The following is an 18,317-nucleotide window of genomic DNA, read 5'->3' on the forward strand; positions in this document are numbered from 1 at the left end:
TATAGGCTGAGGTTAGCAAGCATGCTAAGTACAGATGACTTAGATGAGGATAGAGTTTCTAATGCTGGCAGCCATGATGAGCGCTCGTCAGGTTCTCTTAATGCTGAGGAAGCTTTACTGGACCACGTTTTATGCCATCCCATAATTCCCCGCAGCAGCAACATTAAAAGGGATCCACAGCAATAACATCTGCGTCACATGAGTCTATAGTAAGTGCAATCAGATTTTCTTTGCACTACAGCTGTCTTTGAATTCTTTGACTTCATAATGTTTTTCTGTCAACATCAAAAAAAGTTTGAAAGGACATGTTTTGACTTTTCGAGTCTCATACCTTCTCTGCTTAAGAAGATTCTAGTTGCATCAGCGCACCTCCAGTCTTAGCACCAAACCAACACGTCCAAGCCTATGGGGGTGGGGATTGAACAAAAAACTATTATCAGCAAAAGTCCTGGTCACACAGTGGAAAAGACGACCCTCAGAGTTTTAAAATAATATTTCAAATTGACAGTCTCCTACCTTAGTTACTGTAAAAACCAAACAGTGATTTTGCTAATTTAGTACTCACAGCCCCACACAAGTGTTTCCAATCGTTCTGGACTGATTGAATCTGTGTCCGATGTGAGTTCAGATATTATAAAGAGTCACACTAAGACATGACAGTTAATCTGTACAATACCAGGACCAAGAAACTAGCCTAATGGTTCACTTTGTAGGATTTAGTGGCATCTAGTGGTGAGGGTGCATATCGCCTCACACTCTGCTTCCAAGCATGTAGATGAACCTACGGTGGCTTTAAGGTCAAATAAAAATAAAAATGCAAAAGTCTTACTCTCAAGACAGCGTTTGTCCATTCTGGGCTACTGTAGAAAGATATAAAGGGCTGATTCTTAGCTAATGAAAACACAATGATTTTTAGTTTGAGGTGATTATACACTAATGAAAACATGATGAGGACAATCATATTACATTTCTGCTGGTTGATCTCCTTCATCCTACACAATCGACCTTTCATTAAATAGAATGCAGAAATTTTAAATGTCAACATCTATCCCTGTGCTTTCTTCTGCTTTGCTGACAAATGTCTGTAAATAAAAATTCGCAGGTGTGTGAGGAGAAATGTCAACCGAGCTCAGTCTGCCACACATACACACTGTCCTGAGAAGAGACAACACCAGTGACAACACTGTGCAGTAGCCGTAAGATTGAACAAATGTCTAACATTTTAAATGTGCACATTCTGCGATCATTACTACGTGTTTGTTGTTGGATTATTCTCTCACTTATTGTCGCCTTCTTTTTACAGTCAAATGTGTGTTCATTCTTTTTTTTTTACAATTTGACTGCATAATTAAATTTAAAATATTTGTTAACATTCCCAATAAGAACTTTTAGTTTGATACTTTGACAACTAACTTTAAATGTATATCTAGTCTAAAATACACTGCAGAAGCAGTATATATACTTAGTAAACTGTATCTACAGCTAAAATATAGCTGTAACCAGATTTTACTGTTTGCATTTATTAAAGCATTTATTATTTATAATTTTTTACCAGTAAAAATGTTTCCCATAAAAACATGTTTTTTATGATGACAAATATGTTGTAACTGAGAAAAACAGTTGTATTTATACATCGCCTCCACTCATGGCTGCTTACAATAGGAAACAGTTGTTAAAAAAATAGATTAATAAACACGTGTCTGCTTAAAACTAAACTAACTAACTGTCAACTATTTACTATGTGTTTATATAGTACTCCTGAGAAAGTATGTATGTGTGTATTTTTACACTGTAGTAATACAACATAAGCTGTTGTGCCAGTAAGTCTGTCAGAAGGTATTAAGAGTTTAAACCTGTCAACCAAATATTTGTTCCTCAAAGTATCACTGCACACAGCTTGTAATTTAATGCAGCGTGTTCTAAATGCAGCACATTTGAATGGCAGCTAATAGCCACTAATTTTAATAAACCCACAAATCCTGCTGTTTGTTTTTAACGCGGTAGTGTCATGAATCAAGCTATAAGTGACTGTTGAAGAGTCTGTGTGCAGTATATGTGAACAGGTGGGGGCTGAGATGGCAGCGTCAGAGGAAGCAGACGCCTTCACTTGAGGAATAAGTCCCTCTTGCTCGTTTCTTGGAAAAAATAAAAACCCCATCTGTACACGGTCGACTGGCACCACGGTGCTGAGTTCACTGAGGGTCACACTGTGGACCATGGATGCACTGTGACAACTGTGAGGGTCCACTCACTTCACTGACCCAAACATAAAGTGAAATGTTGTTTTTTTTTGACCAGATCCTTTCAGAGCAGCAGTTAATGTCAAACCAACAATTTCTGCTGTGAACAAAAAAGATCTCAATACAAACTGTTAACAGAACAGATTCGCCCACAATCTCTTCTCTTCTCTTCTCAGCAAACTGAGCAGGTGAAGTGATAATTCGGATTAAAACCTGCTGGGGAATTGAAATCTAGAAGTGAGGAGCATGTACGCAGACACGACCTCTGCTGCAGCTCAAGATAACACGAGGTGGAACGTCTCAGTGTTATTATTCCACTGCTGTAGCTACTGTCAGTACAGTTTTGATGTGCTGATACTGGGATTTTATTTCAAGCTACAAGATTTAAACTCTTTGAATTTGACACTTTTTCTCACTCAAAGTTCAAGTGCATGATATTGCACTACAGTATATCATATATTTTAACCAACTACCTGTCGCAGTGCATCAATATTGGCACCTATATTTCCATTTTAATACTAACATTTTTATGTGTTTGACTGCACAACTTTTTCACCTCAGTCTATAGCAACTCAATTTGTGAAACAATTAATTATTCATATAAATCACAAAGACTTACTCAATAAGCAATTATTCCCATTGTTATACACTGTTATATAATCAGTCATGTGCTAAAAATACATCACGGAAATGATTTATTGAGATTTTGTTAAAACTGTAGAAATGAAATCCTCTATTTTACTAGAAAAGCTCCTCCTCTCTGAAGTGATAGGTTCAACACAAATATTAAATATTAAGAACTATACATTGGCAGCAATTGGCAGATGTTCTCGTCTAAAGCAGCATATAGTTCTGCAAAGTATTCATGAATAAGGTCAAGTGAACATGAGTCTTGGCTTTATATGAGCTAACTGGACTAATTAACTTCGTATAGGTCTGTATTCCTAATTTCTATTCATTTTTCTATGTTGTTCATATTTAATGTTGCAAATGCCAGAACATACAGACGGATATTGAATTCTTAGAGCTGCAGCAGAATCATTCAATTACAAAAACTAAGTTCTCAATGACACAGCAAGTGTCAGAACGATCTTCCAAACCTCCACTAGAGGGCAACAATGAGCTAAAAGTTTAAATAGTGGCATCAGTTTACAAACAAACGTTTTTGCTAAAAAACTTTAGATTTAGAACACCAATTATCTCGATAATAAAATAAAAGTGTTTCCCTCTCCTGATTTCTTACAGCAACAGTCATGACATCTGAACACTGAGTAAAACAACGGTTTGGTGTCACCCACACATTTGACACTTGACCTGTCAAACTATCACAATAAGACGAACCTGCTGTTAACAAGACGAGACAGGAAACCTCTAGCAGGTGTAAATTAATTGAACTAATGTGTCAAAAAGAGAGAGAGAGAAACCACATTTAAATTCATTAGGGATATATATTCAATATGTAAGCTTGTATCCAACCGAACATGACAAATAGATAATAGTCTTCAAAACGGGCTTTGTTTTATTTAATCGGGATTATTCTGACCCCGCCTGTCAAAACTAGTCTCACATTGGCCTTTGGGTTTTGAAAAATGCAGAAAATAAATTAGAATGACGCTCGGTAAAGTTTATACCTCCACCGTTATGACATTTTAATTCATCAAATCCATATTTTTATTTGGATCTGCAGGAAATTTCACACACTCATAAATACCAGTCCCCTAAACATGTGTGATTTTGATATCAAGATGCATGAATTATTCTCGGAGAATTGAATGAAAATGTGTAAAAAAGTAAATAAAATTGTCCTTTTGTCCGGATCAGCACCAAATTTAATGGATTTGTCCCTCGCCTATGTCTCGTTCTTCCACCAAGCCTTTTGGAAATCTGTTCTGTTGAGTTTGTGTAATCTTGCTTACATACAAAAACATATGGCCAGAAACTCCAATTAGGATAGTGATAAGATTTACAATCTGATATCCTGACCTGAAATAACACATGCTCAGCACTCTCACTGCCTCTCTCTCTGTCTGAATGTCGTATGTCTCGGCTCTTTGGCCTCAGAATATCCTAAATGTGTGAACTGCTGACCAGCCTCGGCAGGGGCTGACCTGCACGCGGTTTATTGGTCGTCTCAGCTGTGAGTCGGAGGTGTTGCTGACCTGCGGCCGGACAAGGACAAACTCAATCACAGAGAGCGGCAAATCCTTTACATCCTGCTGGATGGATCAAGGAGCACAGCGAGATGTAAAATACACTCATCCAGGTGAGGAGCTGAGGTGACGCTGGCCTGCGGCTCAGGGAGGAACTATGAAGATGTGATACCTCAGGACATCATGCAAACTATCTGAGGAGGATATACACCAAGATTAAGGAAATGAAAAACGTTTCTGTTATGTTTCTAAAGCTTGATGTATGTTGAAGCATTCCCCCGAGGAAGCAGCTGCTCATCCACCAACAGTTGGTCCTCTTTTCACTCAAGAGGGCTGAGATCAACACTGATTACACAAAATCTGTCTTCCTTTTAGTTTCTCTTTCCTGTGAACATTTTTCACACCTCTTTTTCTGCTCTACTTCTCTGAAGATGATAGATGCTCTTGAAATCTGTGGGGACAGCTGGTCATTAGACCGGGGGTAAAAGTGAAAATGCAGCTGCATGGCTCTGTGGTGAGAGGCTGCAGCAGAGGGGCGGAGAAGAAGGTAACGGCAGAGAGGTGAGAGGAGGCAGGGGAGTGGGTTGGAGCACTTTTGTCGGCTGACATTGGAGAGTCACATTGTAATGCAGCAGATAATAGCCTGCAGGTCGGACTGTGGTGCCTGGGGAGCAGCCGGCACCTGCTGCCATTCATTCAAGGTGACAATAAGACGATGTCACCAAGTCCTATAGTTGTGGCTCTGCAGAGAGTTGAGCCTCTGGCAGGAAGTCTGTGTGTGTGTGTGTGTGTTACAATCTGTTCTGCATCAGCACTAAACCTGCTCCTGTGAATTAGGTAAAAAAAACAATACAAAACTGGCATATACCTCCACCAAGGCCTAACAGTCCCCTTTATGAAACCACATTTAAATTCACTACGTTCAGATTTTTATTTGGATCTGCACCAAATTGCACAATATCAGTACTTAATATCAGTCACTGTTTTATCTGAGTTTTAATATTATACTATTATACTATATACTATTAATAGAAATGTTTCATATATTTGAATGAACATGTGTGCTGCTGAGGAAACAAAAAGACAAAAACAGTCTGTCTTTTCAAAATTGTGAAATGTCTCGACTTTGTAGGTGTGTTTTGATGATCAATATTAAGATTCATGAATTATTCCCAAGAAACAAAGGAAAATGGTGAAAATCGTATATATACAATATATTATATATTACAATGTTAAAGAAAACGTTCCTGGATCTGCACCATAATGTAATGAGTAATTCCGTTTCGTGGTAATCTGTGCTGTAGTTTTTGAGTAACCGTGCTTACATACAAACAAACAAATGGAAAGGGGGAAAAAGATAACCTCCTATATATAAAAGCACCTGTTGGCTGCAACACAACCACCCTGCATCTTCACTGATCAGCTCAACAAACCACTCTGCATGCAGCTCACCACTACACCCACAGCATGAGGCAGGATGCTTTTGTTCTACATCACGCCTGGGACTGTTCATGAAATTTATAAACCCATTCCAGACACTGCGTTTTCACCTTTCAGCTGAAAGTCAAAGACAGAGCTCCTGGTTTAAAAGCAGTCTCCAGCTGCTTCCCAACACCAGAGATAGAGGTCGATGCTCTCTATCGCCGCCTCCATTGAGAAATCTACCCTTTAAATCATCAGACAGCCACGAGAACCCCAGAGACCACCAAGTTCTGTTCTGTATCCAGCTCTCACTGCTGCTGCCCCTTCCACAAACACACACACACACACACACACACACAGAAACCATCAAGCATTAAATTCATAGCAGTGTGCTCCGCTGGTTCAGTGAGGTGTCAGCTGGACCTGCACCCAAACAGGTGAAAAACATCTGAGAGGGAAAGAAAAAAGGAAGTCACAAAGTTCACTGTCGAACTTCCTTCAGTGTTTTCAGGAATTAATTGAAGGCAGCGGGATGTTGGTGCAAAGAACTGAAACACTTCCCATTTACTGTAGAATGGATTTTGAAGTAAACATTGTCATTGGATTATCACTGCATCAAACATACAGAGTGGACAAATGAACAGACTATAAAACAAAATGAAATAACGCTCACAAGTTCAAGTGTATGTTGAAAACATGAGGTGTTGGATTTGGATTTGCCTGTTTAGGCTCAGGTCGAGATGTTTTACATAAATTAAACATATATGTTTTTATCCCATAGACATAAATAAAAAGAGCCAATTACTCCAGGCTGAGTTCTCCTTACAAAAGCTGCCTTTAAACATCTTGACTAACATCCATTAACTGCATATGTCTTTATATCCTGTCCGAGACTGGGAAATGCTGATGGATGTAGGCCAGCAGCTTATTGTCTCATCACAAATCACCACCACAGAGCAGACCTGGTACTCTGGTGCAACATCCTGTGTGTAATCTACTTCGTAGCACTGACAGTAGCCTGGGACGATGCTGAAGTGAAAGAGAGGAATGGGCTGCAGTGATGGAGAAAGACCAAGACTGGAGAGCAATAGACAATTGGAACATTTACCATCAGGTTGCTCATGCTTCTCATCTACTGTGTGGGAGAGTGGGTGCTGGTTGTGAAACAGGGACGAGTGCAGGTTCACTTATATTCAAGAGGATGATGGGGCTCTTCACTATCCTGCCACCTACTTTCAAACAGCTCTGGCTGGGCAGTGAACAGAGAAGTCAGTGAGTGCAGATGCAACTCATGGACATTAAACAAAAGCAGCAGTTTCACACCAATGTAACCCGAGCTCTGTGAAAATCATTTCCTGCTCGGATGAGGTGAAGGTCACATGATTAAAGTCAAAAATAGCACCAGTTTATCCACGGTCACACTACATCCCCATTATGCAGATTATATATGAAGAGTTTCATGTATATACACACACATCAGGGATATTAAAGACTTAGTGGCACAAAAAAAGTGATGCACATGTTTAAATTTGTACAGTGTCCTTGAGTGTCATGACAGGCTTCATAAATAAAATGAATTATGCATTAACATTTATTCAAAACATGCTCATGAAACAATTTTGTACCCTTTTGATTAAATTGAGGTTTTAATTATTCAGCTTTGCCAGTTCGGAGACTTTTGATAAGAAACTCTTAACGTCATTAACACTAATGTAGTTGTAATCAGGTTATGGATTATTAGGACACAAGCTTTGTCTAGAGCTCAGCACTTCAAGTATTGATCAAGTGCCCTGGATACTTCAGCTTTTTATTCATATTAGCAAATCTGCACCATTAAATCTTAGGCTGCTTAATAAGGGGCTTCGTCATCTTTGCTCTAAAGCATCCTTTTATTTATTTTCTACTCTTGGAAGTAAACCAGCCAATCACAGTAAGTATAAAAGTGGTGGTGATCACCAAATAAAGCCTGAACCCTGCTACTTTTATACACCTAGTTTAAAACTACTGAACATAGCAGCCACATTTAGAGAAACTTGAAGTAAAGTACCACGAGCATTTTAACACATTTCCCCTCCTGAACAAACATGTTGTTACTGCCATCTAGTGGGAGAACACAGCAATGTCATGGACAAATTTTTATTGTTATTAATAAATGTACAAAAACGATGAAAACAGTAAACATGATGCATTAAACAGGAGGACAAGCGACTGGAGTGGATGGATCAATATCCTGTAATCACAAAATCGTGTTAGTGCACAATCTGATCACTGTCAGATTAATATTTCAAACATAATCTTACCACGTTCACGTCTTCAATGACAACGCCTTTCCCCGAAATCTCAATGTCGCTTTCTGTATTGTTGTGTGAACAGTACTCTTCACTCTCCGTCTCGACAGTGCTAGGCTGAGAAATGGTCGGTGTCAATACATAAGAGAACAGACAATTTACTTTATACAACCCTAGTGCACAATGGTCAGAACCTGAAGGTTTTGAGTTCAACACAAGCCATTAATGACACTGAAACATTTTAGTTCTTGCAATACAAGGCACTGTAGTCTCCATTACTTCAGATATGGATAATTTTCTTTGCGTTCTTTAAACATTTCCAAATTTCAGTCCACAGCAGGTTAAGGACACATCCATGTGTGAATGCAGGCGGACGTCACACTGCAGATTCGTTTTATTCGCCTCCTAACACACAAATTTGAAGTCAACTTATTAATTTGCGTGACCTTGCCCTTAAAGTAGGAGATGTTTTGGGCTATTGCACCAACCTCATAGTCTGGATCCTCCTCTGGGTCTTCGTCACTGGCGAGCTCCTGATTTAGCGCCTCCACCCAGGTCGGATGCTCTTCTTCCTCATCCTCGTCCAACTCATCCTGCTTTCTCTTGCTGCCCTTTCCACAAGGTTTAGTAGGAGAGACTCTGATTTCTGTTGGGAGAAAAAAAAAAAAATTTAAATAAAAGATTTTGAAATGCTAGTCCCCACATGCTCGTGTATAGAAACATCTTTCATGACCATCTACAGGTTCAAGTGCAACTTAAGACTTTGACAGCAAAAGAAATCTGAAGTTGAGGTTTCCAAACCTCACTTCTTGAAGTTTGTTAGATAAGGAATAGATTACAATACTTTGAAGGATGTGGGACACGAGAGGACAGAACATGTTAAATTTGGTGCAGATCCACAAACGTTTTCACACTCTTTAACAATCTTAGTTTACCAGGCAATAAGTCACATATTGATTGAAAAAGAGTGTGAAAGTTAGTGCAGAAATAAAGATGAGAAACTGACATTGGGAGCATTTTTTAATCTTACATAAGGATCAGGCTTAGACTAGAGGAAAACCACTTCTCAGAAGCTAAAGCAAAGAATAGTCTAAATCTAATTATTCTTCAGTTGATGAGGAGAAACAGGCAGGACAAAGAGCATTTGAGTTATGTTCCTCTGGGGACTTCCATTCTAGTTGTTTTTACAATCAAGTTGTCTAGTAAAAGGAAATAAACTGAAAAGGACTTTCCAAGCTGGGATGAGGGTAACCTCATACATTTGTAATACCTTTAACTTTTAATCTGAGACACAGACGAACGGCTTCCAAGTTAAATCGAACCATGGCACTGATCACATTTCAAAAACGTTTGTATACCACGTTTCAGCAGGACACAGCGACAGTCCCCATGACCTACAGCCCCCTGCTGCAGAGTGTGACCTAAACAACCTCACCTGGAGAGAGGGAGCGACCGATGCTGCTGGACACCGGGTAGCCCAGGGCGCCCTGCACCCAGCGGGGCAGGATGGACAGCAGCAACCGCGTGACCCGGTGCAGGCGTTTGCGGCCGGCGAGGCTCTGGCGCGCAGGACTGGGGACCTCGGAGCTGACGACGGCCACTTCCTGTGGCTGCCGGAAGCCCAGGACCCACCAAACCCCGCGGTACGCACGCACCTGTAAACCAGAGCTAAAAGTTAGGTTTTGTTTAAACGTGACAAACAATAATGTGTCATGGTAACATTAGCTATCGGACGTACCATGACGCCAAAGGGCCAGAAGAGGCCGCGCAGAATGGAGCGGAGCGCACCGTCTCTGCGCACGACTCTGTCCTGCAGGTGAGGAGAGGACACCGGTCACGACACCGGTCACGACACACACACACACTCACTCACTCCATGGTGACTTCAGATGACCGGAGCGCCTTGGACACATTGAACCCATGTTTACCTCAGAGTGTTGGGCCTGGGCCTGGGCCTGCTCCTGCTCCACGGTGTCTCTCTGGACTTCACTCGTCATCCTGCTGCGGGTCTGAAGCCTGGTGGCGCTGCCGAGTTGCACCGAGGACAAGATGGAGGATTGCACTGAGCGAAGCCTGAGGGGGAGGGTCATGTACCCCGAGGTCACTGCTGGGGAGCCAATCGGTGTGAGCACATACACCTGGTTCAATCGGCAAGGACCAATGAGCGACTCCCATCAATTAACCGGGAACTGGCCGAGGAGGGTGATCACGTGACCAGTGTGGGCTCAGTGTGCGTCAGTGCTTAATTGTTACGAATGAAATGTGTTGTATTCATGTGTTTAGATTGTTGACACATTCACGAGTCTTAAATATGTTGCATAATAACGAAGAGCAAAGAAAATGGATCAGGTGTGAATCAAAATAGGCCTGAGTGGTTGTTCAGACGAGGGGAATGTTCAAATGCCGTTTACCATGGTAATGATACACTTTAATTATAAAGCACAATTCAACACAAAGTGCTTTAAATAAAAGCAACAATATCAAATTTTGACAAAACAAAATCAGAAAATAAAATGGAATATAAACGGCAGGTGAAGGCTTAAACTTTGGCAGTATTACATTACATTACAGTATGAGAAAAAACAAAACAACCATGAGGTAAAAAAAAAAAACCGGAAGTGAAATGAAAATGCTCAATAGTTGCGTTCATACTGCACATAAAAAAACAGCCTGAAACTATTTAACGATGAGAAGTCACACGATTAGTTCCCTAAAATGAGTTTCCATGTTATGGTTTGTCTTAAAATATCCTCTGTCTGCATGGAGAGGTGCCAGAGGCTGTGAGAGGCAGGGAGCTGCTGCTGCTGCTGCTGCTCTGTCTGCTCTTTAGCATGAGAAGAGGTTTAATAATGAGGCCCAGTCTTTATGCTGCAGTACTTGACAAGCTCCCTAGAAGGAAACCTCTTCCGGCTCTGGCCTTCGTCACATTTACGTATCTGTTGATGTATTTGTTGGAGGACAAGATGTGGGAAGAAAAGAGATGTATAAAAGCTGCCGTTCATCAACCCTCTTCCTTATCTACTCTCCAAACCTGTGTGTAAAGACAGCGGAAGACTAGTCAGACATGGATAAGGACACAGTCACTCGGACATTCAGCATTGGAGCTATCAGTGGAAACAAATCTTTGGATGATCTGTCCACAGAACGCAGGCACAGCTGCGCAGGGATCCGTGCACTCCTGTGGGCTACCAGCAGTGCAAAGTCCTTCGGTTGTTCCCTGGGATCAGACTCTCAGACGAGCCGGGAGAACATTTTTCCAAATATCCTCACACCTGGCAGCATCCCGCAGTTCACTATACCGAGTCTGTCTGTGCAGAGCGACTTGAGATCTGTGAACAAGGAGGAAGAGGGCGAGTCAGGAGATGGTTTGGGACGTTCTGGGACAGAGCAGGAGACATGTGAATCTGTCTCTGCCTCCTCCTCTGGCCTCTCATCAACCATGTCTTCTTCAGGTTCCAGTTCAGCTCTGTCGGTACGCAAAGCTGAGCGCAGCATCTCAGACCCTTTCATGCAGAGAAGGTCTCTCCTCCTCAGGGAGGGCTCCTATCCATTGCCCGAGGCCCAGCACTGCCTGGACCCGGCCAGCAGACCCGCCCTCTCATTGCCACACCTGGCCAAGGTCACCACACCGTACGGCTTCATCACCTTGAGCCAGAGCCCTCAGATGGCGAACGAGGAGGCGCTTCTGTGCCAAGCTGGGCTACGCCGCTTAACAAGGGATGAGGAGGCTGCAGGATGTGTGGGGAAAGCTCCAGAGAAAAAGAAAGTGGACATGAAAGTCAACTCCTCTCACATTTCTGGAGCTAAAAAGAGACTTTCCAAAGACTCAACTGACTCAAGGACAAAGGACAATCAGTAAACGCAGAGATCAAATCTTCTCCTGCCTCTTCCACCAACACAACAGCTTTCTGCAGCCAGGACACCCGGACGGCAAACTGAAACGCCGCTTCTACAACGTTATAAAGAAACACTTCACCACCTGCCATTGAAAACATATGGGACTGCAGAAGTGTTTTAGCAGAACTCAACTTGGTTTACATTATGCATCTACTTCTCTATAAAAATGCACTGGTTGACATTTAAATGTCCCTATGACTTTGCTGTAAAGACACATGCAAAATGTATCAGTTGTGACATCAAAAAATAAAACAACATAAACAGACTGCCACATTGTGTGTTTATGACGTTTGAGTCTATCATATTTTATTCCACAGTTCCCTTTTCTTTTCAGACCAACAAACTTCTGTGTTGAGGATCATGGAGAGTGAGTTCCTTACATCAGCCATGTGTTGAAGGTTAATGAATTCCTCCTCCGCTTTCATCAAACTAAAATGTCAGCCCCTCTCAGGGAGGCCTATTTACGCTTCCTGTTGAATGTGTTTATAGTTTCTGCAGCATGAATTGTTTTGGTGCGTCCTCCACACAGAGAACCCAAGTTGTCCTCCTTGCTCCTTAGTTAGCATATGAAGCGGGTTCAGTGGAGAGGCCCTTAATGATGGTTGCCTAATTTATATTTGTAGCCTGTGTGCCCTGAGCTCTCCCACGCACTGAAATTTAGTGAGTAAATATCATTATGACGCAGAGTGCTCCGACTCTAAGTGGAGGACGAGGCAAATGCAAGAATGAGCCCCTGCACACAAGAATAGATTAAGGCGATCTAAATGTATAATATCCCTCCATGTTGTTTGTTTATGTGCATGACATCACTGGTTTTACATGAACACTTCAAGGCGAATAAGGCTTTCAGCTTTTCATTAAGTTCACTCACAGTGCAGCAGCGTCCTTCAAGAAAAAAGCCTGATCACTCGACAATGATTTATCCCAGATTTTAGCTGCATCATGTTATACTGTTGCATTTACCCACTGATATGAGGTGGGGTGGACAAAATAGTAGAAACACTTGTCAGTGTAACACAAGCAAATTCAACAGCACCACAAATTACACCCAAAGTGACGATACAGTTTAGTCAATGACACTCGATAACAGTTTCAACATAAAACAAAGATTGAATGATGCCCTTGTTTCTGTGATCCTGGTTTTTCAGTCACCACCCGAAGTTAATGATCATAGTTGAGGGTCCTAAGTTTCACTTTACTTTTTCTTGTGGTCATCTTTTTATCATTTTCGTCTCCTTTACCATAGAAAAAGCAAAGCCGAAGACATTTAAAACTAAAGTCACCACAATGAAAAAACCATGTGCACAATTTTAACATCCAACACTCACCCTCGGTTTTCACATTCTTTCACGATTTCATCATAGTTTTCAATGAGATGGTGACTGATGGTGTAAATGTAACACATACCTGATCATTAAAGGAAAAGAGACAATGGCCCTTTAACACAGGGGACGAGTGAGTCACTGTGGGGGGGGAGCACTTCACCAGCAAACAGCACGACAGCACAAATAATAACAACGATCACATATTAGAATATCATATCATACGTGTTTGTGTGTCACAAACATGACAGATTCAGGATTTTCCAGAATTGTTCAGCAGTTAATTCTTTTGTAGCTTATCTACACTGTTGGTCTACATCACTGCGAGCTAACCCACTCAACGAAATCACGACTGTTTGCTGTCCTGGCTGCTAAATGGTGGAACGAGCTCCCCATCGACATCAGGACAGCAGAAAGTCTACACACCGTCCGCCGCAAACTAAAAACACATCTCTTCTGATTATACCTTGAATAACAATTTTTTTTAAATTAAAATAATTTTAAAAAGTAGCGATTTAGTAGTACTTATATGGTACTTACCTATAGCACTTTGTAGTTTGGCTCTCTTGAAGAAAATTGTACTTTCTTGATTCTTGTTGTTCTGGGTTTGTACCCTCATGGTTGAATGCACTTATTGTAAGTCGCTTTGGATAAAAGCGTCAGCTAAATGAAATGTAATGTAAATGGCACTGATTAGTTTATTGATGATAAATATTAATATACCTCCCTATTGTTAGGCCCACTTATACTAACATGACCCCTTGTATAACCTTTTGTAACACAACAGCCAATGGCAGCTTCAGGTGGTTTGCTGTAGCTCAATAACCGTGAAACACATGATCAGAATCTTGAACAAACCCTTTATGATTCATGATCCTGGAGTTCCTCTGAACTGGCCTCTAATGATGCAACCATGAGACAGAGGTCTGGAGTTCTGTAGGATGATCTTAGTCATGTAAGGTTGTATACAACCAAACATGAGTCACAGCTACTTGCTTTCATAACAGCCTTTGTTTCATAAAATCCTAATTATTCTGACCATGTGCAAATGCAGGAAGAGAACATCAACCAGAATGGCACTTCCTACATTTAAATTCACTATATTCCAAATGTTTTTTTGGATCTGCACCATATTGCACACACTACACACAAATATCATTCCCCTAAACATGTCACCTTTTATTTAATCAAGACCCATGAATTATTCGGTTCGGTTCTTCATAAATCGTACTTATAAACAAACAAGAAAATGTTATAAAAAAGATGTTATTAGAAATTTTATTCTAGTCCTAAACTAGACTAGTAAAGGTCAGGTTTAGTCAGGATATTGTTTTGAAACCTCTTCAAATGGTTTAAGGGAAGCACAATTACCTCAACCAAGGAGGTGATATTTTTACCCCTGTCTGCAAGATTGCACACAAACTACTGGAAGGATTTCCTCAATACGTGGTGGAGGGTTGTGGTATAGTTCTGAGAAAAACTTAAAAACTTTCGGTGTGGATCCGGATGAGGGGGCGGAGGCAGGATTCTTTTTCACTTTCTTTAACATTGTGAGAGAGGAAGTTTTTCAACGTATCCTAGAGAATCCTTTGTGGGCTGATGAAAAGAAATCAGACATATTTAAGGAACTGATGAGTATGTGAAACTTGGTGCAGCTAGAAAAGGGGCTTTTGGGCTGCGGCGGAGATATGTGCTCTACTAAGTTACACCTTTGTTTTCCAGGGTCAAGATCGACTAAATGAATCTCTGCTGGAAAGCACAACAGTGTGACCCATTGCCTTATTTCAAATTTGACCCAGGGAGACCACAGATGCCATAAATTTGAATAAAACACCAACAATTCAATGAAGGTAGTGGTCGTTCATTTTATTTACAAAGAGTTTATGGAACAATCCATGATATTTTTATGGCAAACCTTATTTCTGATGGTAAATAATTTGGAAACATTTGTTCAAATTTGACAGCTAAGAACTATTCTTTGCATGTTTATATAGGTCATGCCATATTTACTATATTTCACTCAAGGAAGTTATTTGTCCAAAACATCTTAGTTGAGCAATACCGTAGATATGGACAAAATAAAACTCAACCTCTGTGTTTTTCTGCTTGAATGTTTCACCTTTCCACTACAGTCAGTGAAAGCTAAAGCTACTGGGTTGAAGCAGTGAGCCCCGGAGAAGCTGCTGCAAATGTAAAGGCTCAAACTGCATCATCAAGGATAGAGAAGTTCATCTTGAGGTTTCCCAGGGCGAAAAGCACATCGACAGCGACAGAGAGAGAGAGAGAGAGAGAGAGAGAGAGAGAGAGGGTTAAAAGATTGCAACATGAAGTGTCTCTGCTGCTCTGCCCTGTTCTGTCAAGTTGAGGTTAGCTACACACAAGTTTTGCCCTGAGAACAGACACTTCAGTTTTCCGGTGCCAACCTCAAGCTCAGACCCCAAAAAAAAGATTAGAGCCAAATAAAATTAGCAGAGCAGCAGAGCAGGCTTGTTTAAATAAGTTGAGTTAAAAACATGCAACGACACGGAGGGAGAGGGAGTAACCGAGATAGACAGGAAGTCTGAGTGAGAAGTGAGTTAGCCACCTGTGAGCTTCACATGAACAGTGCTCAGTGACAGAGGACGTGGAGGTTGAAGCTGTTGTAACTCTGTAGGGTCCAGATGGCGTATAGTTCAGGGGGCAGAGCGGAGGAGCTGCCACCAGCTCTGCCGGTCAAACAGCACAGGTAGGACCAATATTGTGTTTGCATTGGCTTTACATTGTGGTTAATCCTGATCACATATTCCTATTTAAAATGTCTGGGATACAGGTTGATTTCAGCTCATTTGATGAAGTGGATGCACCACACACAGAACATTCTTTGTTATTCTTGATGCAGATACAAAGTTTTTGACATGCGAACAGTTGCACTCTGCTTATGCAAAGGGTTTATATTCATGATAGAAGTTTAAAGTTTTTTTTTTTTATTCTGTGCTGTTCCTTCCACAGGAGTCGTAGTCGCTCCAGCGCGGACTCTTTCCTCCTCAGCCCCGTGGGACTCCAGCATCAGAACTACGCCTACGACGACGTCTTCTCTGAGCCCACGGATTGTCATGCAGATCAGTGCCCCATACACCAGCGCTACGGTACGATACAGTGGAGTTTAAGTGCGCAAAAATAATCATATGTAGTAAATGCAACTGTAAAACCTAATCAGGTAGGGTCAGATAACTTAGTGCATCCCCTGCTGTTGTTTGGTTCTCAAGGTCTGGGAAGAATCTACTTATACAACCAAGGGTGATGGGAACAGAATGCGTGTCGCCCTTGTGTGTGGTTTTGCCCTCTCAGTTCATCATACAGGCTGCATGTGAGAACTGAAAGAGAGGAAGTACCCATCTGGAAACTCTGACTTTCAATAAAATGCATGTGATACTGAGAGAGGTTGCCATGACCATGACCGTATATGTGTAACTCCACTGTCTATGCAGACCCTTGTTTATAATGATAGTTTAAAAACTTAATCCCTTATTTAAAGAAGGTTGCAAAAATACATGGGAATAAAACAACACAGAACAAAACAAGAATAAGAAATATAACATTAAGGAAAGGAAAATATTTAAAACAAAAAACATCCGTCAATAAAAGGCGTTCCTACAAGGGCTGACAGGTCTAATCTCTAACTCCAGCGGTGTCGGTGTCCTAATGTCAAAAGCCTGGTCACCTTGAATTAGCAGCCTTGACTTACTGTCAAGTCTTGGTTGGAAGATCTCAGATTATAAATTGGCGCATCACGAGTTAGTAGCTCCATAGTGTAACCGGGGGCCAGACTGGGCTGAGCATTAAAAGTTATTTGAAAAATGTTAAAATCAATCCAACGTTGAACTGTCAGCCAATGAAGAGAGGGGAGAATTGGCGTGATCCGCTCGGTGTTGAAATGCGAGCAGCAGCATTCTGCAAGAGCTGAAGCCGAGACACTGATGATTGACCGGTACCTGTAAACATCAGGTGTGAATAAGCAACATTGTGTTGGTTAACAGACCTCTGCAAAAGCCGACATGTAGTGTATGAAAAAATAACAGCAGTTAAGTAAATCATTCAAACTTATACATATGAAATCTGAAATCTGATATCTCTCTCTCTCTCTTCTCAGATCCCTTTCGACACGAGGAGAGATTTTTCTCAGACGTCAACCCCCCGCCTGTTCCAAGGAAGAAGTTAAATCGCACCCTCTCCCTCCCTGGAACCAACGCGACCCCGCTGTGTCCCTGGTCTCCCTTGTCTCCCCTGCAAAGACACCCTCAAAACTTTGACAACCCCTTGTACATGCTGGCTCCCGCACCTCACCACTACTTCCATCAGGAGATAGAAGAGGTCACTAAAGTCAGAAGGAGCGTGGTTCCTTTGCTCTCCTTCTCCCAGCTGTCCTTTGACACCCCGGACGAACATCTGCCAAACCTCTTCAGCAGCCTGGACGACCAGAGGGTTGTTTCTCAGGGGATCCTGCATCGCCATCTACTCTTTCTGAGAAGCATGGCGCTGAGCGTAGAGGCCGGGATCCTGCAGCGAGGAGAGGCCGCAGAGAAGGACGCCAGCTCATACCAGCCTCAGGATTTCCTGCTTACTGAGGACAGCCGGCCAAAGCAGATAGGAGAGTGTGTTTACTACAGACTGCACAGCCCCAGGTTCCCAGGGAGGGTGCTCGGTTTAAAGGTATCAGCTATTTGTTTCACTTTCATATACTCTGCAAAATTTATTTTTCTGTGTTGAGTTTTTGCACGTACTCTGAAATTATGTCTTGCAGTTATGATAGTCTTGGATTTGTATAAGTGGTTTGCATGTTGCTCACAGCAACCTGATCTTTATCACCACTGGCAAATGACTTGCGGTGCTAGAACACTTCCTCTAACTGTCATCAATAGTCTCAACTGCAACAGCTCATATCTCTTTTCTGTATCAAACACTAAATATGTATGCAGTGCAAGAATTTCCTGGTTATAACTTTGGTTTCATGAGTTTTCT

At 41.5% G+C, this 18,317-nt stretch overlaps 2 protein-coding genes and 1 long non-coding RNA gene across 3 annotated transcripts in view; 2 read left to right on the plus strand and 1 right to left on the minus strand.

The window, feature by feature from the left end:
• Positions 1-18,317, plus strand: part of LOC117760073 — a 20,878-nt gene continuing 2,561 nt past the window's right edge. The window contains exons 1-2 of the long non-coding RNA XR_004613608.1: positions 1-11; positions 4,383-4,388. This is a non-coding gene — a long non-coding RNA (uncharacterized LOC117760073). The remainder of the gene's footprint in view (positions 12-4,382; positions 4,389-18,317) is intronic.
• Positions 7,930-10,205, minus strand: org (oogenesis-related gene). The gene is made up of 6 exons (XM_034582806.1): positions 10,029-10,205; positions 9,839-9,910; positions 9,536-9,755; positions 8,589-8,746; positions 8,113-8,217; positions 7,930-8,042 (listed from the first exon to the last, which is right to left on the minus strand). The coding sequence occupies exons 1-6, from the start codon at positions 10,188-10,190 to the stop codon at positions 8,001-8,003; spliced, it is 759 nt and encodes a 252-aa protein (XP_034438697.1). The 5' UTR covers positions 10,191-10,205; the 3' UTR covers positions 7,930-8,000.
• The window catches only part of peak3 (PEAK family member 3), a 3,818-nt gene continuing 1,276 nt past the window's right edge, over positions 15,776-18,317 (plus strand). Inside the window, exons 1-3 of the mRNA XM_034582802.1 lie at positions 15,776-16,044; positions 16,308-16,444; positions 17,449-18,008. Of these exons, the coding sequence (XP_034438693.1) occupies positions 15,980-16,044; positions 16,308-16,444; positions 17,449-18,008 (762 nt within the window). The 5' untranslated portion in view covers positions 15,776-15,979. The remainder of the gene's footprint in view (positions 16,045-16,307; positions 16,445-17,448; positions 18,009-18,317) is intronic.

Source organism: Hippoglossus hippoglossus, chromosome 4 (genome assembly GCF_009819705.1).
Source record: "Hippoglossus hippoglossus isolate fHipHip1 chromosome 4, fHipHip1.pri, whole genome shotgun sequence".
NCBI classification, from domain to species: Eukaryota; Metazoa; Chordata; class Actinopteri; order Pleuronectiformes; family Pleuronectidae; genus Hippoglossus; species Hippoglossus hippoglossus.

Bases quoted from the DNA above. Each gene is read 5' to 3' on its own strand.
- org (XM_034582806.1), bottom strand. From the start codon at position 10,190: ATGACCCTCCCCCTCAGGCTTCGCTCAGTGCAATCCTCCATCTTGTCC. The intron at 8,218-8,588 runs GTTGGTGCAATA...ACCATTTCTCAG, and splicing joins AGGAGGATCCAGACTATGAG to CCTAGCACTGTCGAGACGGA. The intron at 8,043-8,112 runs GTAAGATTATGT...TTGTGATTACAG, and splicing joins TCATTGAAGACGTGAACGTG to GATATTGATCCATCCACTCC.